General features: G+C 41.0%; 1 protein-coding gene across 2 annotated transcripts; it reads right to left on the reverse strand.

Moving 5' to 3' along the window:
• Positions 1-963: 963 nt before the first annotated feature.
• Positions 964-15007, reverse strand: col6a2 (collagen, type VI, alpha 2). 2 transcript variants are annotated; one of them, XM_020110482.2, is made up of 32 exons: positions 14726-15007; positions 12904-12992; positions 12655-12755; positions 12407-12550; positions 10780-11142; positions 10668-10688; positions 10504-10569; positions 10020-10118; positions 9894-9920; positions 9709-9735; positions 9554-9598; positions 9336-9389; positions 9187-9249; positions 9042-9104; positions 8888-8941; positions 8767-8802; positions 8612-8674; positions 8401-8463; positions 8226-8288; positions 8086-8148; positions 7682-7732; positions 7495-7593; positions 7337-7399; positions 7128-7163; positions 6992-7037; positions 6747-6899; positions 6545-6639; positions 5541-5722; positions 5264-5442; positions 5121-5159; positions 2804-3138; positions 964-1958 (listed from the first exon to the last, which is right to left on the reverse strand). In XM_020110482.2, exons 2-32 carry the CDS (start codon positions 12977-12979, stop codon positions 1689-1691), a joined length of 3039 nt encoding a protein of 1012 aa, XP_019966041.1. In that variant the 5' UTR covers positions 12980-12992; positions 14726-15007; the 3' UTR covers positions 964-1688. The 2 variants fall into 2 exon arrangements, with proteins under 2 accessions (XP_019966041.1, XP_019966049.1); XM_020110490.2 differs by lacking the exons at positions 964-1958; positions 2804-3138 and adding an exon at positions 4133-4549 and having other exon boundaries at positions 14726-14888.
• Between the last annotated feature and the right edge of the window lie 1752 nt (positions 15008-16759).

Here is a 16759-nt window from a genome sequence, read left to right on the forward strand (position 1 = left end):
AGCAGTCTCTTATATAGCACAATAATGTCACATAATATGTACATGTTACATGTGACTTTATGGAAAACAGACAAACATAACAATCTAAAGCTCAACTCATTTTAATCCTTGGGGCAATTTAAGTTTTTAATCTCACTTTATTTTACCTCCACCTGTTTTAGTTAATTCATTTGCTTCAATTGATTCATTTGCTGTAAAATTAAATTTCATGAACTGTATTTATTCCTTAGGCTTTTACTTTTGCACTTGTTTTTACTATTCTTATTTGTGTTTTCTTGTTGTCCCTTTAATGTTTTGTTTAATTTATGTACTTTACTATATATATATTTTACTTTAGGTCTCAATGTATTCGCATGAAGTTTACATGTCGAATTTAAAAATAAATCTTGAAAGTTGACATGAAACTTTAAATGGATTCCTGTTTACAATGACATCTAGTCTCTGTCAATGTCAAGTTTTGAACAATTTCACTTCAGAGTTCAAGTTATATGAACACACATTCATAACTTTCTCATATTAAAAATGCAATAGATGTCAGGACAGTTTTGTATTCCTTTGTCCAGCAGAGGGAGCCAAACATTAGTTGGACAAAAAGGGAAGGCTCTTAAAGAAAAAAATCTGGTACATTTAAGTAATTGATATCTATGAGTGGGTGGAAGTTTAGTTTAGCTTCATTGTATTCAAGGGGACTGTTGGCCTTAGCAGAGGAACGTGTTCTACTGAGTGCCAAACATTATAAGAAGCATAGAAGGAAAGTTCTCTACTGGGATCAAAATGAAATACATTTCTCTTATGGGGAGAGGATAAATGTAACATTGTAGCAATTGGAAATATGCATTCTTTTCCTACATATTTATTCTTTCTTTTTCTGTCATTGCTGTAAGGTAACAGTGATTAAATGACATATTGCACATGGATCAAAAACACATTCATATGTACATCTTGCAAACAAAAAACGCAGTATTGGAGTGACCACATTAGGCTTTATTTGGACTTCATTTTTACAGAATGGGTTCTTTTTTCTGTCTAATTAACTACACTATATGTGTGTGTTTATATGTGATTCCTTTGTTTCCATGGAGATGACATGTCTGCATGTGCTTTTTTTATCCCCTGAACAAACTACAGTTATTACAGCATTAACATGATGTACAAAAAAAGTTTCAGAACCAGTCAGATGGCTTTATCCTTTTTTCTGTTTTAGCACCTTTAATGAAAATAATGTGACTGTGAAGAGAGAGAGAGAGAGGGAGAGGGAGAGGGAGAGAGAGAGAGAGAGAGAGAGAGTCTATTTTCTGCAAACTGAAAATCAATACAAAAAAAACAAAATAAAGAATACAATTTGTTTCATACCCATTCAATAATCATACACCTCTCCACTATATGTATGAGTGTCTTTGGTTGGAAGAGCTGACCCTGGTTTAGGGCAAATAGTACTAAGTTACAAATGATACTGCAAGCCTACGTTTTTGAGTCTGTGTGTGCTACTGCTACGTGGATTGTATTGTCTTCTGTAAATTAACCTTCACCAATAAAAAGATGAATGTGGCTGTTTCAGCACCTTATATCCATCATTCATAATGATAATGACAGCAGAGGTTGGTTGATGACTGTGTGTGTTTACACTGAAGGCATTTCTTTCCCTCCATAGATTCTAAGTCTGTGGTGGAGAGCATTACAGTTCCTCACTAGCATATCCAGCGGATGAAGCGCTCAAAGAATGAGGGTTTGTTCATAATGGTGTAGTCATCTCCTCTAAAGATGGCCGACATGTCCCCTAGCGACACCTTCCGCAGCACCTCTTCGTCTGTGTCGGTTCCCATGGCGATCACCGTGGGAACGCCTTCCGCTCGTCTCATGGCGGTTATGCCCTCATCCAGCTGCTCAGTTGATGTGATGCCATCAGTGATGAACACAAAGGCCACCTCAGCATTACGGCGAGTCTTGCGCTCTCCCCTCTACAAACACAACAGGGCCATGATGAAAGAATAAGTCAGAACATTTTTAGGAAATACACATTTTCTTTCTTTTAACACGTTGACACATACCAGCAAAACTATTAATTGTCATTTACTTTTATATATTAAACAAAGAAATACAGTGTTTTAATTAAATGTATTCTCAGGTTTATTTTTGAACTTTGGAGAGAACCATGCAAGCTGTTTTCCTGATTCCTCTAAGCTAAGCTAAGCTGAGCTAAACTTAACTAAGCTACACAAAAAAGCTCCAGGCTCCAGCTCTATACTTAAATTAATAATTTTAATTTTGGAAATTGCAGAATGTTAGATGAAAATACAGTGGTTGGACGAACAAGTTTCACTTATAAGCCAGTGGACATAATTTTAGAATCAGCTCTAAAGCGTAGCTTCTACTGTCAACTTGTCAAATGTTACACTTGTGTCATTTGCAAACACAAACTGAAGGTTTAGCTCTCACAAGCCACACCATACACCATACCTTTTAGCCAAAACAGACATTTTTTCATTATTATGCAAATATTGGAAAGCTGTGTCAAGATGTTTTTCGATTTAATGTTTTTTCTACATTCCAACTTCAAAGACCTTCCGAGGAGCACGTGAATGCACAGTAATTCTTGGTTGATTGCAGTGACTATAGTGGGAAGTCCCTATGTCTGGCCAAGAAATAATTCCATGTGAAATCCCCAAGAAATCCACAGATCATCAGTTTTTGTATGGTTAAAACAAAAACCGATAATGAAATTTGTGAGTTTCTGGTGAATGCAATTTAATTTTTGGACAGAGCGAGGCTAGATTGTGTGCTAGTGTGTATGTAATACACGTACCTGTAAAATCAGCACATTGTTGACAGCATGGATGATAGCGCTGCCCAGAGCAGAAGAGGAGTCCATGTAGTTCACAGACCCCAGTGAATCAGCGATCAGAGTGAGATTGTGTGTGAGCGGGAACTCCACTCTCTGTTCTGTGGGGCTGCCGTACTGCAGCAGAGCCAAGCGGGCATTCCTCTCATCTGATGGGCCGTTGGCCAGGGTGAGGCGACTGGCCACATTTTCAATGAACTCTTTGGCCCTGCGGTGGTTCTCTATTCCCATCCTCTCAGAACCGTCCAGCATGAACACTACATCCACTGGTCTCTGAACACAGCTGGCCACAGCAGGCTCTGGAACAGACAAACACATATAAAGTTTTTAATCAAACATCGTGTTCAGTGAGATACAGTTGGAATGTAGATCCTCAGTTGTCAAAGCCAGCAAAAATATCATGAAACATGCTATTTTTTAAAACATGCTGGTCCCAGTGAAGCTTAGTCTAAACCTTCTTGGGTCTCTCGTGTCATGATTAAGAAAGCTCTTTTAGTTTGCTCTGGCATTTTATTATCTTGAGACAACAGTACAAGAATACACTCCATTTTATATAAAACAATATAATTCACATCAGCAAGTTGCAGTCAAAGAGCTTAAATTTGGTTATGGCAGCTCTGTAGTCATTTTCCACTAGTCACCTTACTTACTAGCTAAGCCACATGCAAAAAACTAAACATGCACCAGTCAAGGGCATAACATACAATAGTTCCTTCATTGTCAGTGCCAAGTAAATTAACCAACCAACCAACCAACCACATATACCCACTTCTGACTCATATACAGTATACTGTGTCATGTATAAAACCAGATATTTTCCACATGTAATGGCCTTTTCATCAACATGAGTCATTCACACAACACAATAAAAAAACACATTAAGGCCGTAACCATGGATATGTGCAAAACAGCAAAAAAAAAGAGTGATTCAGCGAGCTGATGATTCACAGTGGAAATGAGGTTTCATCAAAGAGCTACTGTTCTCTATGGGAGCAACATGAATGGCTCTACAGAGGAATTGGTCTCCAACAAATGGATGACATCCGCTTTCCATGTGAATGAAATATGTTCATCCACTAAGGTGGAAGAAGTGATATGTATCATATAATTAACGGAGTTACTTTTCTGAGAGACAGCCCCACCTACGTACAGTAAGTTAACTGAGAAATACTCAGTGAGGAGACATGAATCCACATTTTGACTTTTGGCTTTCATATGCAGCAACTATACATATGGCTCCTATATAGCGTTATGAGGCCTGCTTCATATCATGCGGTTCTTTTGCATTAGCCCAGGTATGTACTGTACCCACAGAGTTAAAAGAAATGCCCAAAGTTTTAATAAAATATATTCTATGTCCAGCATTAAGCTTATTAGTCATTGGCATCCATTTTTGCGAGGTAGCATGGTTAGGATATTAGCATTAGCAGAGTCCTATTGCTTTCTCTGGATCTCCCATTATGTCCCCGTAGACATATTTGAAGGAGTTGATGAACAGCTGGGTCCACTGCTGCCTGTCCGCTCCCTGGGCAAGTTTGGCTCTCTGGGCTGTGTATGCCATGGTCGCCACGCCAACCCCATACTGCTGCTCGCTCAGGCCGCTCAGTAGGCTGGCCACACTCTCCAAAGAGGTGGGAACCAACGAGGGGCTGCCTTCCTCGGCCAGTGGCTTCCAGGGGGGAGGGGCTTGCCCCACAGTGCTGCCCCCTCCTGCAACAAGTGGGCGGAATAACATTGTGGGCGGGGTCCCACAGACACGACGCATCAACACAGCCAACTATGATGCCAAACGTATATCGAGGTGAACAAAAAGGCAACAGTGATTGTGTCTGTTGGTCTTATAGCCACATAAATGATTAGATAAATTGAACTCAGCTAAAAATGCAATGCTTCTAATACTTAACATGGATTAATGGCAATATGCTTCAAATGTATGGACATTTATAAAGGCAAAATGTTTTACCTGGCAGCATAGAGAGGGATAAGATGGGATGAATCATATAAAAGGGAATAGCAGTGTACACTTTCAGATAGTCATTAGTCATTCATATACATACACTTGGTTGTGATGGAAGAAGTTGTGAAAAGAAAGAAAACCTAAATCCTTCCTCACTTCCACATACCAAAGTGAGCATACACTCTGATGTCTGATTTCAAGCAATTTGCTTAAACAATACTGACGCCATTATAATGCTGGTAATCCAGGCATTAAATTATGATTCAATGTGTATGAACTTTGATCAGAAAAGCCAAAGCTTTGAACAATGATTCAAACTTTTACCTGATTTACACGGGAGATCAGGACACACAATGATAGGTTCTGAAACCAAAGACAGAGACACAATGTCAGACAATAGGGTCGAAGCCAAAATAATTCCTCACAACAAATCTGAACACAATGCACAATGTGTTTCTGAAAAGTACCTGGGCAGAGCACGTGTTCAATCTTATCAATGAACTCCTCGGCCACCAGGTCTGCAAAGCGCCTCATGCCCAGCACCCTGCCGTCCTTCTGGCAGGCAATACTCCTCAGACTCTCATTCTCCTCAAACTGGTCGAACATGTCTCCGATACCGATGGCACTCACATCAACACTGGCATCGCTGCTCACATGCACCCAACATATAAATACAAGTAATAAGATAAAAAGTTAAGTCTCCTTCAAAAATGTTATCATACAGCCATGGTGTCAGGCAGGCACCTGCAGAGGTAGGTGAGCAGTGAGTCGTCATCTCTAGGGTCGAAGCGTCCATCAGTGATGACCACGACAGTGACGTTGGCTTTCGCTCTGCGGCTGTCCCTGATCAGGTTGTCGTAGGCGTACTTCAGAGCAGATGGAGTCCACGTTCCACCAGCGATCCACTCCAGACGCTTCACTGCATTCTGAATGGCGGAGAAGGCAGCAAGTGAGCGATGTGTTCACTGTGTAGTTGAATATGATGTAACTACTCATTTTGGTATGCATTGGAGCATGTTGGAAAAGAGGAGATACCAACAGCTATCAGCTGTTTTCTATAGAGGATCCATGACAAGATTAATGTTTCTATGCTATGTGCTAGAATACCTGTGGCTAGCATACATGGTCTTCCAGCTGTTAAAGATTAAAATTTCTGAGTATTCAAAATGGCCACCTTGAGGACAGATTTGCTCAAAATTCATTTTTTGCAAACTAAATATAGTGTAAGAGAAGATATTTTACTTAACTTAACTTGTAAAGATTATTTCAATAAGTAAAGGGTAGATATGAACTTGAGGTTTTTCCATTCCTAGTATTTACCTAAAACATTTAGGTTGTATAGTTTGTAGCAAAAGTTAAACGACAATAGACAGAGCATTTGTTTGAAACAATTTTCAGCAGTGGATTAATACACATTGGGAGTATGTAGGATATTCCAAATAAACCTAATTAAAGAGTAGGTAAAAAGTTAGAAAATCACCACATTTTTTATCAGAAGTTATCTTTCTAGGTGCGTCTACCATTTTGCATCCCAGATTACATATAAATGTACATTTTGGTAAATGTAAGAAATATATGCAACTGCTATGACTTCCATCTGCTTTATGCGTGCAGACTGCACATGTGGTCTGATCCGGCCTGATTAATTATGGAACATCTGTACACTGAGATAAATGAACAGTCTGTGTTACGTCCTAAAAATAGACTTCAAAGCAGTTTGCATGTTTGTATCTGGTTGTGTGTGAGACCTTGAAAGCAGACAGTGAGTCGATCTTGGGGTCATCGAGTTGGATGGCCTGGAATGTCCCGTTGTGACTGTACTGAACAACTCCCACTCTTGTACCTGGGAACACAAGCCACGTTTACGCATTTGAGCTCGTAGACAATTGGAAATTTCTAGGACAACCTCAGATTTTGACACCACATAAAAGAAAAAGGTTGCGCGTTCACCTGTGTCTGACTTAGGGTCTTTGGCAAGCGATCCCAGTCTGTTGATGGTGTTTATGACAAAGTTCTTCTCCAGGGTGAAGTTGGTGAGGCCCACTGACTCTGAGCTGTCAATCACAAACACAATGTCCAAGGCTCCGCAGCGTTTCTCGCAGTCTGGAAACAAAAAAACACAAACTGTAATAATCTGACAGCCTATCAGAGTGTGCTTACATCAAGAGTGGGAACGCAATGCTGGATATATTCACCACAGCAGCCACATGTCTCCCTGATGTAGTTCATGACGTCACATTCCTGCAGGAAAAAATAAGACACATCATTATATCCACTGTATCATCTGTGTGTTTCTGCTGATGAATCAGTGGTTAGAGGAGAAGCTCTTACAGTGAGGCCGGGGTCTCCCTCAGGACCTGGATCTCCCTGTAGAGGACACACCAAATCACATCCTGTCTCTCAGCTTATGTCTGATAGATAATAATGCTCATGACTTTAAACATACAAACATGTCAGCTTTTTTCTGTTTGGATGCAACTGGATTTTAGACAGTCAGTGAACAGGAAAGCATATGTATGCATAGTATTCGAGGTACTTACATCACGCCCAAGATCTCCTCTTGGTCCTCTCAGTCCAGGCTCACCCTGAGGCCCTGGCTCACCCTATTATAAACAAAGAAATCAGAAAAATGTAATTATACCAACACTTTTTCTGAAGTAATAAAATACAGTGTATCCAACTACAGCAGGTTACTCACTTCTTCTCCTGGATCTGCTTTAACTCCAGGCCCGCCTTTTTGACCACAGTCTCCCCTGCTGCCGCGAGGTCCACGGTTACCCTTCTCTCCTCTGTCACCCTGTAGAAGAGCGGAGGGAAGCTTTGTTAGCAGAGTGTTTTATTGCAACTGACAAAATGTAAGGATATGCAGTGCATGTGTATGTTACCGATGGTCCTCTAGGTCCAGGATAGCTAAAGCCAGGTCTTCCAGGGTCTCCCTGAATTGAGATGAAATAAGAGATGAAAACAGCCCAAGGAACATACTGCCAAATATACACACTTTAAGACTTAGTATACTCTCTGGGATAATTTAATAATTTATTTATACACCTTACCTATACATTGCACTTTTCAATGCTGCACTATTATATTGCACATCATATACTTTTTTAATTGGTGTTGTCATTTATGTAATTTTGCTGTATCTATCCATCCAGCCATCCATGTGTTGTTGTGTTATTGTTATGTCTGTATGTGAATATTGTCATTGTATAATCTGTGCTCTGTTGAAAGCTGATTTTCCCAAAACGGAACAATAAAGTACTGAACGGAACTGAACACAAAAACCGACCTTTGGTCCAACCTGTCCGGACTCTCCTCTAGGTCCAGCATCACCAGGGTCACCTCTGGTACCCTACCATACAAACAGTGTTAAAACAAGCTAAATAAGACACTTTTTGATATGATGCCCACAGTTTATCTTTAACCTACATTTCTCCCAGGCTCTCCTGGTGTTCCTGGTGATCCTCTGGGGCCTGGCAGACCATTGTCTCCCTTTTCAGAGCAGATAAGAGTGTTAACAAGATGTGCAGTGGAAGGGAGGGAAAATCATGACGTCCATATGAACATATACAGATTGTAGGGATTGTAATTTAATTCTTCTTACCTTTGTACCTTTGTTTCCTGATTCTCCTGGAAGCCCTCTCAAGCCCTCTGGCCCCATTTCACCCTGAATCAAAGTAGAATAAGCCATGAGCCCTCTTGTGGTGGAATCATATTTTCAAGTACATCTGAATAGATATAATTTAAGCCGATGCAAAAACTTCACCATGTAGAAAAGTTTTACACTGACAGTGACTGTGTGCATGAAATTATACCTTGTCTCCATTAGCTCCATCTGGCCCTTGACCACCTTTTGGCCCGTAGTCCCCTCTTCTTCCCTAGAACAGAAAAGCCATTAGAGAACAATCTGGCAATGCAAAGACAGACAAAGACAGACGAAGGGGTCATTAGGTGAGTCAGGTTTTCTTACCGGCTCTCCTTTGGATCCTGCACCTCCAGGTGTTCCCTAAGAAACAAAGCACACAGGTGAGCCACCTAATATACAAACCTGTTTGATGTATTTCTGTTCATTGTGATGGACTTAGTCTTACTTTGATTCCTCTCTGTCCAGGCACACCAGGTATTCCAGGACCTCCCCTCTCCCCCTGTAGAAGAGAGATCATATGTTAGCCTTTTACGTCCACTACTGAACGCTAAACATGACTTCTGGCCTTCTCCTCTGTCACAGGAAAGGGACTGGTTTACCTTTGGGCCAGCCTCTCCAGACAAGCCAGGGGGTCCAGATCTACCAGGACGTCCAGGATCTCCCTGAAGACAGAACACAAACACAAATGTATTACATGTTGGACAAATGATGGTTTGTGTTTTGAGTGGAGAAAAGACTGTTTACCTTCTCTCCATCAGTTCCGGAAGGACCACGCTCGCCAACATCTCCGGGGTGACCATCAGGACCCTTCAAGGCATCAAATACACATCATAAATATGCCACAACACAGTATGGATGTACCAAAATGTTTTGTTTTTGGTCCAATGTCATACTCTGTCGCCTGGGTCTCCTTTGCAGCCAGGAGCACCGATTCGTCCAATTTTACCCTATAAAATAGGAAAAGACATAAAATTACATCAAAAAAACCCATACAACCAAAATTAGATCTTCATGTCAAAATCAGACAACCACTATTTGAAATTTCAGATTTGAACATTTGTACAGTTCAACACAAGCTGTTCTTTAAAATTAAGTCTCTAAAATGTCCTACCTTCTGTCCATCAGTCCCGTTGCGTCCTGAAATTCCAGCAACACCCTAAAAAACAAAGAGAGAGACAATTAGAGTAGAAAAGACAATCACTATCCAGGATGAGGAATGACTGACACGATTGTTAGTAAATTAGACATAGACAATGCAAGACGTACCTTCTTCCCCTCAGCTCCTATCTCTCCCTGTGGCCAGACAGAAGATCAATAGTCATTTCAGGTGCAATGAGTCAGAGCACAGCTTTTAACAGATTCATATGTCATCACCATGGGAACTGATCATGCATTCATCTAAAAACCTAGTTATTTATTCAAAATCTCAGCTACTTGAATTGATGTCTCACCTTGTCGCCTTTAAGACCTGGTTCTCCCTATGGAGAGGGAAAAAAGGAAAACACTCAAAATAATTAATGTATGTATATATCATTTGTTGCAGTGAGTGATGGGTAAGAAAAAATATGGAGTCTTACTTTGATACCGGGCTGGCCAATGGGACCCTCGATACCTGGGTCTCCTGGGCGACCTCTCTCTCCTTTCTGACCGGGGTCGCCATTGTCACCTTTAGCTCCCTGCAGTCAGTGAGTTAGAGGACAAAATGTCTGTGAGGACAAAAGTGACTGATGCATAGAAAATAAAGTGTGTGTGTGTGTGTGTATATCAGTGTGTGTGTGTACTTGTACAGATATCTTTGTGAGACCATAGCCTAGGATTTATGGAGTGAGGTCATATTGGGAAAGAGAGGACATTTTGGCCGGTCCTCACCTCTTCAATGGGCCATTTGAGGATAAAGACTTGCTTTTAAGGTAAGATTAGGGTTGGAATAAGGGTTCTGCAATTAGGTGTGATGATGAAGGTTAGCGTAAGGGGCTAGGGAATGCATTATACCAAATTGTGTGTTTGTTTGTGTGTGTGTGTGTGTGTGTGTGTGTGTGTGTGTGTGTGTATGAAACTCACTTTTTGTCCTCTGTGGCCTGTTGGACCTGAAGACCCTTGTGTATTCAAACAGGAAACGTTGTAGCACTGTTTTAAATAAGTAATGAAGAGAAACAGTCAGTAAAGAAACCGTCTGAAACATAAAAATTCACATTTCTGATTATTTGCTCTGACTGCAGTCTTACCTCTACATATGCCAATTGTTTCTGTGAAGGCAAAAAAGACAAGGTGTTAATATAGAGGCAAAGATCATGTTTAATAGTTATCTGTGTGTCTTTGTGTGTGTGTGTATATTACCATAGTCTTAATGATGCGGTCAATGGTATCCGTTTGTATGATGGCTCTCCCCTGGCTCAGATCCACGGCCATGAAGTCCCTCCTGTAGACTGTTGCAGGAGAGTTGGCGATCTCCTTCAGATTTGTTTCCTCAACATTCTTCGATGCTGCTACGACAAATATCCGGATGCGATCTTCACGTGCCCTCTCTGCTGCCACCTTGATGCCTCCACATAACTCTCCGGTCTCATGGCCATCAGTGATGACCACAGCAAATCGGAGGGCCCCCGGTCTGGAGGGTGAATTCTTCATTTCCTGGGTCATGCTGGTAAGAGCGCAGTCGATGTAGGTGCCTTTACCCAGGTAGCTGATTCCTCTGAGAGACTGGAAATAGTGGTAGGTGAGTTGTCATCAAGGTGGGATTATTGACTGTGTATTTTATTTTTTCATTATTTTTAAAGATGTATGCTTGTATGATTGGAGATAGATGAGAGAAGCAATACCACTCACATGACTGTCTGTGAAATATGTGACTATAGCCAGCAGCAGGTTTGTTTGTTTTAAGAACGTTGGCCTAGCTGTGTCTACAGGAAAGGAACCCCGTCTACAACAACCCTTTACAGACCCACACATTCTGAATCTGTACACAAATCACAAGTACAATTTTTTTTAAAAGGGGCTGCATGCTGGATTGCTTTTTCTTGGCAGTGTGCATTGCCAAGAGAGAAACATGTGAAGATGTTAGGAAATTACTGCTCCCAGGCAAAAAAGAGCCCAACAAAAAATCATGTATAAAACGCAATATTGACATTTTAACACTAGTGGCTGGAGGCTAAATGGACAGCTCTGAGAGTGGTACTGATCTTCTCATCTTACTTTCCAAGGAAAAAAAAAGGTCTGAAACAAAGTGAAGAAAAATGTCATTCTAATTCATTAACGTAAACAGTCTTGAGCATTTTCTTAACAATGCCATGAACAAAACATTTTGCTTGAGGCTGAGTCTTTAGTCACTATAATAGTGTTGAAGCCATTTTGTTTTTATTTGATAGCACAGTGAGACAGGAGACACCTGTTGAGAGAAGGTTCATTGATGGAATCAAAATGATAACCTGCAGTCTCATAGTAAACCACTAGGCCACAAGTACAGACTTTGTTTAAAGATGGAATAAGTGAATCCATCTTTCAGTGCAAATAGCTTCAACACTACTTGTATGTAGTAATAGTTTGAAATGTCTTATTTTAGTGGGTCCACAGCTAACTGTTGATTTTTGCCCCTGGGCCCCTCAGCAGCTGAACCCAGCCATAGTCGTGTCAATGTTAAATTGCCAAATTAAATTTTAAAATTATAAAAGAACTATATTTTTAGTCTGGTATCTGTGGTTTAGCAAATTTTCCTAAAGGCAACAACTTTTCACACATCTAACTGTCATCGGGTCTGGTCACAGGTAAGAAATATTCAAGACGAGTTTTGTAATTTTAACATTTCCCTCCATTTAGAGCTGCCAACACAAGATGAATATATAGTTCAGGATTTAGGTCAAACTCAAATACCTCTATTTCAATACTTATGTATACACATAACACAACTAAATTAAGTCTGAGCTGAGTGTATGTGATATATATGTGTATGTGATGGTGCATCACTCACAGTGATAAAATTGTTCTTGGGTCCAATGGCACTGAACACCTTTTGCTGCTGGGAGAAGTGCAGTCCTCCGATGTTCCAGTTGATCTTCACAGCACCTCTGAACTCATCATCCTCTAACTTCAGAACGAATTCTTCTGTGAATTTCTACAACAAGACACCCAGACATTATACATCAAGACAAATACAGTTTGGTCCAAAACAAACAAGATATTTTGTGTAGATGATAACATTTCAGATAAACAAGAAACCTTAATGCTCTCCACTAGTGATCCAGGGGGCGGCTCCTGCAGGGCGATAGTCTCAGATGTGTCGATGGTGAAGTAAACGTCTATGGGACATTCATTCTTTCCTGAAGGGAGCACACAGAAATTAACACATATGAAACCTTAATGGAAAATACATTCAAATCAACAAAACCAGTTGTTCCTGTCAGTAAAGCTTTGTTGACATGTTACTCTGGCTGTGAAACGACTACAGTTCAGGTTCAGGGCACTCACCGCCGCACTGTGTTGTCTGGCAGTGAGCCAGGGCTCCAAACAGAAGACAGGGCACGATGACCTCTAACCCCAGCATCTTACCCCTTCTCCTGTCACACACAAAGAGGAACATGGCACATGCTTGAGCCAACGATCAGTTTGTTTCCTTTTTTATTAGATGTGGTGAAAATGTCAAAGAAAAATGGAAAGGAAAGAATCAGGAAAATAGTTTCAAATTTTATGTTTTAAATAACATTGTCCTAGCCTTTACAGTAATATAGTCTGATGTGTGGAATTTCTTCATCATTTAACTCACAATAATAATAAAAAGAAATGATGATAATATATGATATATAATATAATATAATATGAAGAAGAAGAAGAAGAAGAGGAAAGGAAAATTATTAACTTTATTCATATTGCACTTACACAAATACAAGAAGCACTTTGTATTTGTGTTTTTTTTATAGAGTATAAGTTATAAAACTGAAAATAGAGTAAATGTAAATGCATGAGAAATACCATAAAAACTAACAGATGAGTGGTTTAAAGCAGTATACTCATACCAAAACTAAAATAAAGCAATAAAACCATTATTGTCATGTGGCATTAGTAAACTTCTGAGACACTTCATGAATAATAATTTCCTTCATCTTGATTCTGCACCTGGTGTCAGTTTAGCAAAGTCGTATAAACAAATGTCTAATGACTGTTGCCAAGGGAACAAAATGGCTGCCACAGTTATGTAATGGGTTTTGGGGCCATGACATGAGTCGAACATGGCTCCTCTTTTTGTTTTTAATGATACAACTATGAGTAGAATAAGTGACTCGATGTCAACATACAATGACATTTGCTGCATTACAGCTTATTCATGTTGACACCAGGACAAAGGCCTATCAGTAATCAACAGACTGTTTGACCAAATTAAACTGAAGACCAAAACTGGAACAAATTGTCAAAACATAATACAACACTACTCTTCAAATATTCATTTTGTTGACAACATTAAAATTATGAATTTAGTTTTGGCGCCTGATTCCTGACGGAACATGGTTAGTCTTACCTCTCAGTTTGAACCACAGGATTTTACAAGGCCACAGTCTGCTGCCCCCCAGAGGATTTCCCTGCACTCACACTACGCCCAGGTTTAGTTCGATGCCATGTCCGATTGTCCCACAGGGAGTGTTTTAGTGCACTGACCCATTTTTATAATTTTGGTAAATTGCCTTATCATTTGAGGGGTGCGTATCCCAAGACAAATGTGTAATCAATAAAATCACCAAAACCACTCAATTGAAATTGAATAGAAGGCCTTTGGGGCGCTTGACGGTCTGGCTGTGAGGCCTCCGGAGGATAGATGACTGCCCTCAAACCCAGTTAACAATTGACACTACAAGCAACATGTCACTGGACCACATGCCAATCACTGACCATTAGAGCAAATTGTTCTTTTCGCTGTGGCTCCCTCTAGCGGACAAACAACTGTGATCTGCGGAGGATTTGAGTGGCAGTCCCCAATTTTTTTGTTGCAACACAGCACAAGTAAATATAATGCAAAGTTGTATTGAGTAAAAAAAAACACTACTTGTAGCATTCACAACCTCCATAAGCAAGTACTTTGTGGATTTTAAAGAATCAACTCATCCAAAGTTTGTTGGCGCAACAGTTTGGTTTGGCTGAAAAAAAGAACAATGCAGCGGATGAGAGTTAGATTGAGATGCAAAGAGAATGAGGAGAGACAGAGAGAAAGACGGAGAGAGATACACGAGGAGGACAGGGGAGAAATAGACAGGGAGAGAACAGAGTCCTGCGCAAAGTGGTGCGTAAAAGCCGTACATACCTAAACTCTTTCCAACAGCTTCAAAACTTCGTGGGCAGTTGATGTTGTGCTGATTATCTCATCTCAGCAGTAAAGCCAGTTCAGGAAGAAAAGGAGACCCGAGATGAGAAAAATGGGAAATAAAGCCTCGGATGCGCGTTGACTTCACGCAGAAGACCCGTGCGCTCGATCTCCTGTCCCGGTCCAGCCCCAGCAGCAGATCTCTGATCCCTCCTCCTGTACGCGCACAGCGTACCCCCAGTGCCCGCCACTGTCCGCTTGGAGGCGCCGTGGCTCCGCCGGAACCCGTGTGTGTACGCGTGCGCGTGTACAGATGTGCATTGTACCAGTATTGCTGCAATGCACCAGTAGAAGCAGATGCCAAAGCACAGCTGGTTTTGAACCCCCCCCCCCCCCCCCCCCCCCCCCCCTCGGAGGCGCCTAGAACCCCACCAATAGATTTGAATGCCTGTTTAGCATCAGGACATGACAATTGTATGGATGTGGCCTCAAGCAGAACAACATGGCAGCACCCCTGGGGGCCTCACTGATCTTACATGTCCCTGGGATAGAATATTTGGGAGGTTTTACAGTTATTCTCCTACAATGTGTAAGTCAGGATGAAATAGAACAGCATGAAAAGCAGACTTATTCCCGCCTCCATACTAATACTCATAAACACACACACACACTCACAAATGGCCCTTGCTTGGTCTGGTGGTCTGGTTGCAATTAGTAGGCAGAGTTAGAGGAGTTTATACTCGGCATAAACATGGAGGCTGTCCATGAATCTGCTCACCATGTTTATATGCATGTAGGTGCCTCTGCCGCCCGTTTGCCTATTTGTATGTGTCAAAATCTTCTGCAACACAGTGGGAGGTCTCTCTTCCAGAGGATTTACCAGTACACATCTGCATACATATTTACAGTGTAAAGCATTTTCTTAATTTAACATTGTTGGTGGATGTGCTCCGGTCGCAGCAGCTGCAGCAACGTGAACATATCAGAGAGTCCGATTTGCTGGGATTCTCTTATGTGGGCCTGCAGATCTCCCAGTGCATTAACCAGTAACACTGCCACTAATGTGTTAACCAGCCCAGTACACAGGAGGCCATGTCAGCAAACAGGGGTTTCATCCAAGTCTACATCCGTTACATGATAGGATCAGATTGGAGAAGGAGATGAAGGGGTCATTTTGGTTAGATCAGTATGGAAGATGCTGATGTGAATGACCAGAAATGGGCCAGAGATCAATTTGCGAGTTATATCTCCAAGAAAATCACCTTTAAGAATTAAGGAGAAGATTTCTCACTAAAATTAAGAACCTAGATCTGATCTATACAGTCATCACAAATTGTTTTCATCACTTAATATGACACAACAGTGGGTTACGTTGTGGATGGAGATGAGGCAGTAGTCAGCATTTTACTAAGGGAACCAATTAGGAGGGGTGGGGGGTGAGAAAGAAAAGAAGAGGAGAAGCCAGCTGCTGACCAGAGTTATTACGTGAAGCTCTTCTCTTTGTCTTGGCCAGGGAAAAGTTTTTCCTTAAAAAGAGAAGAAGAGAGGAGATGAGCGAAATGCAACCTCCCCCCTCTTTCTGTGTGTGTGTACGTGATGGAGAGATGTGGAGGTGGAGGGAGTCAAGCAGGGGGAGTTCTGGTCTCTCTTAAAACTGTGACTCATAGAATCGGAATTACATCCCTCCCCAATAAGAGTAAACCAGTCTCTGCCTCTCTTTCTCTCTCTCTCTTTCTCACACACATTTTCTCTAACTTTATTTTTCTTTCTTTACTTCTTTCACATGGACTCAAAGACTTTTTCAGTCTGGGGGGATTTCTGCATAATCAGTTCCAGAATCACAAACAACCTAATATTGCTGCAACTTTTCTCCCAGTATTCCACAGCAAACGCACAAATAATGACTCAGTCAATTTCACATGCAAACAAAGACACAGACTGTTTGACAATAAAAACACAAAAGCAAATCAAGGGAGTGCATCCAAATGTGAATGCACAAACGGTAGATACATGCACACATGCAAAGTAACGACT

This window comes from Paralichthys olivaceus, chromosome 16 (genome assembly GCF_024713975.1).
Source record: "Paralichthys olivaceus isolate ysfri-2021 chromosome 16, ASM2471397v2, whole genome shotgun sequence".
Classification (NCBI taxonomy): domain Eukaryota; kingdom Metazoa; phylum Chordata; class Actinopteri; order Pleuronectiformes; family Paralichthyidae; genus Paralichthys; species Paralichthys olivaceus.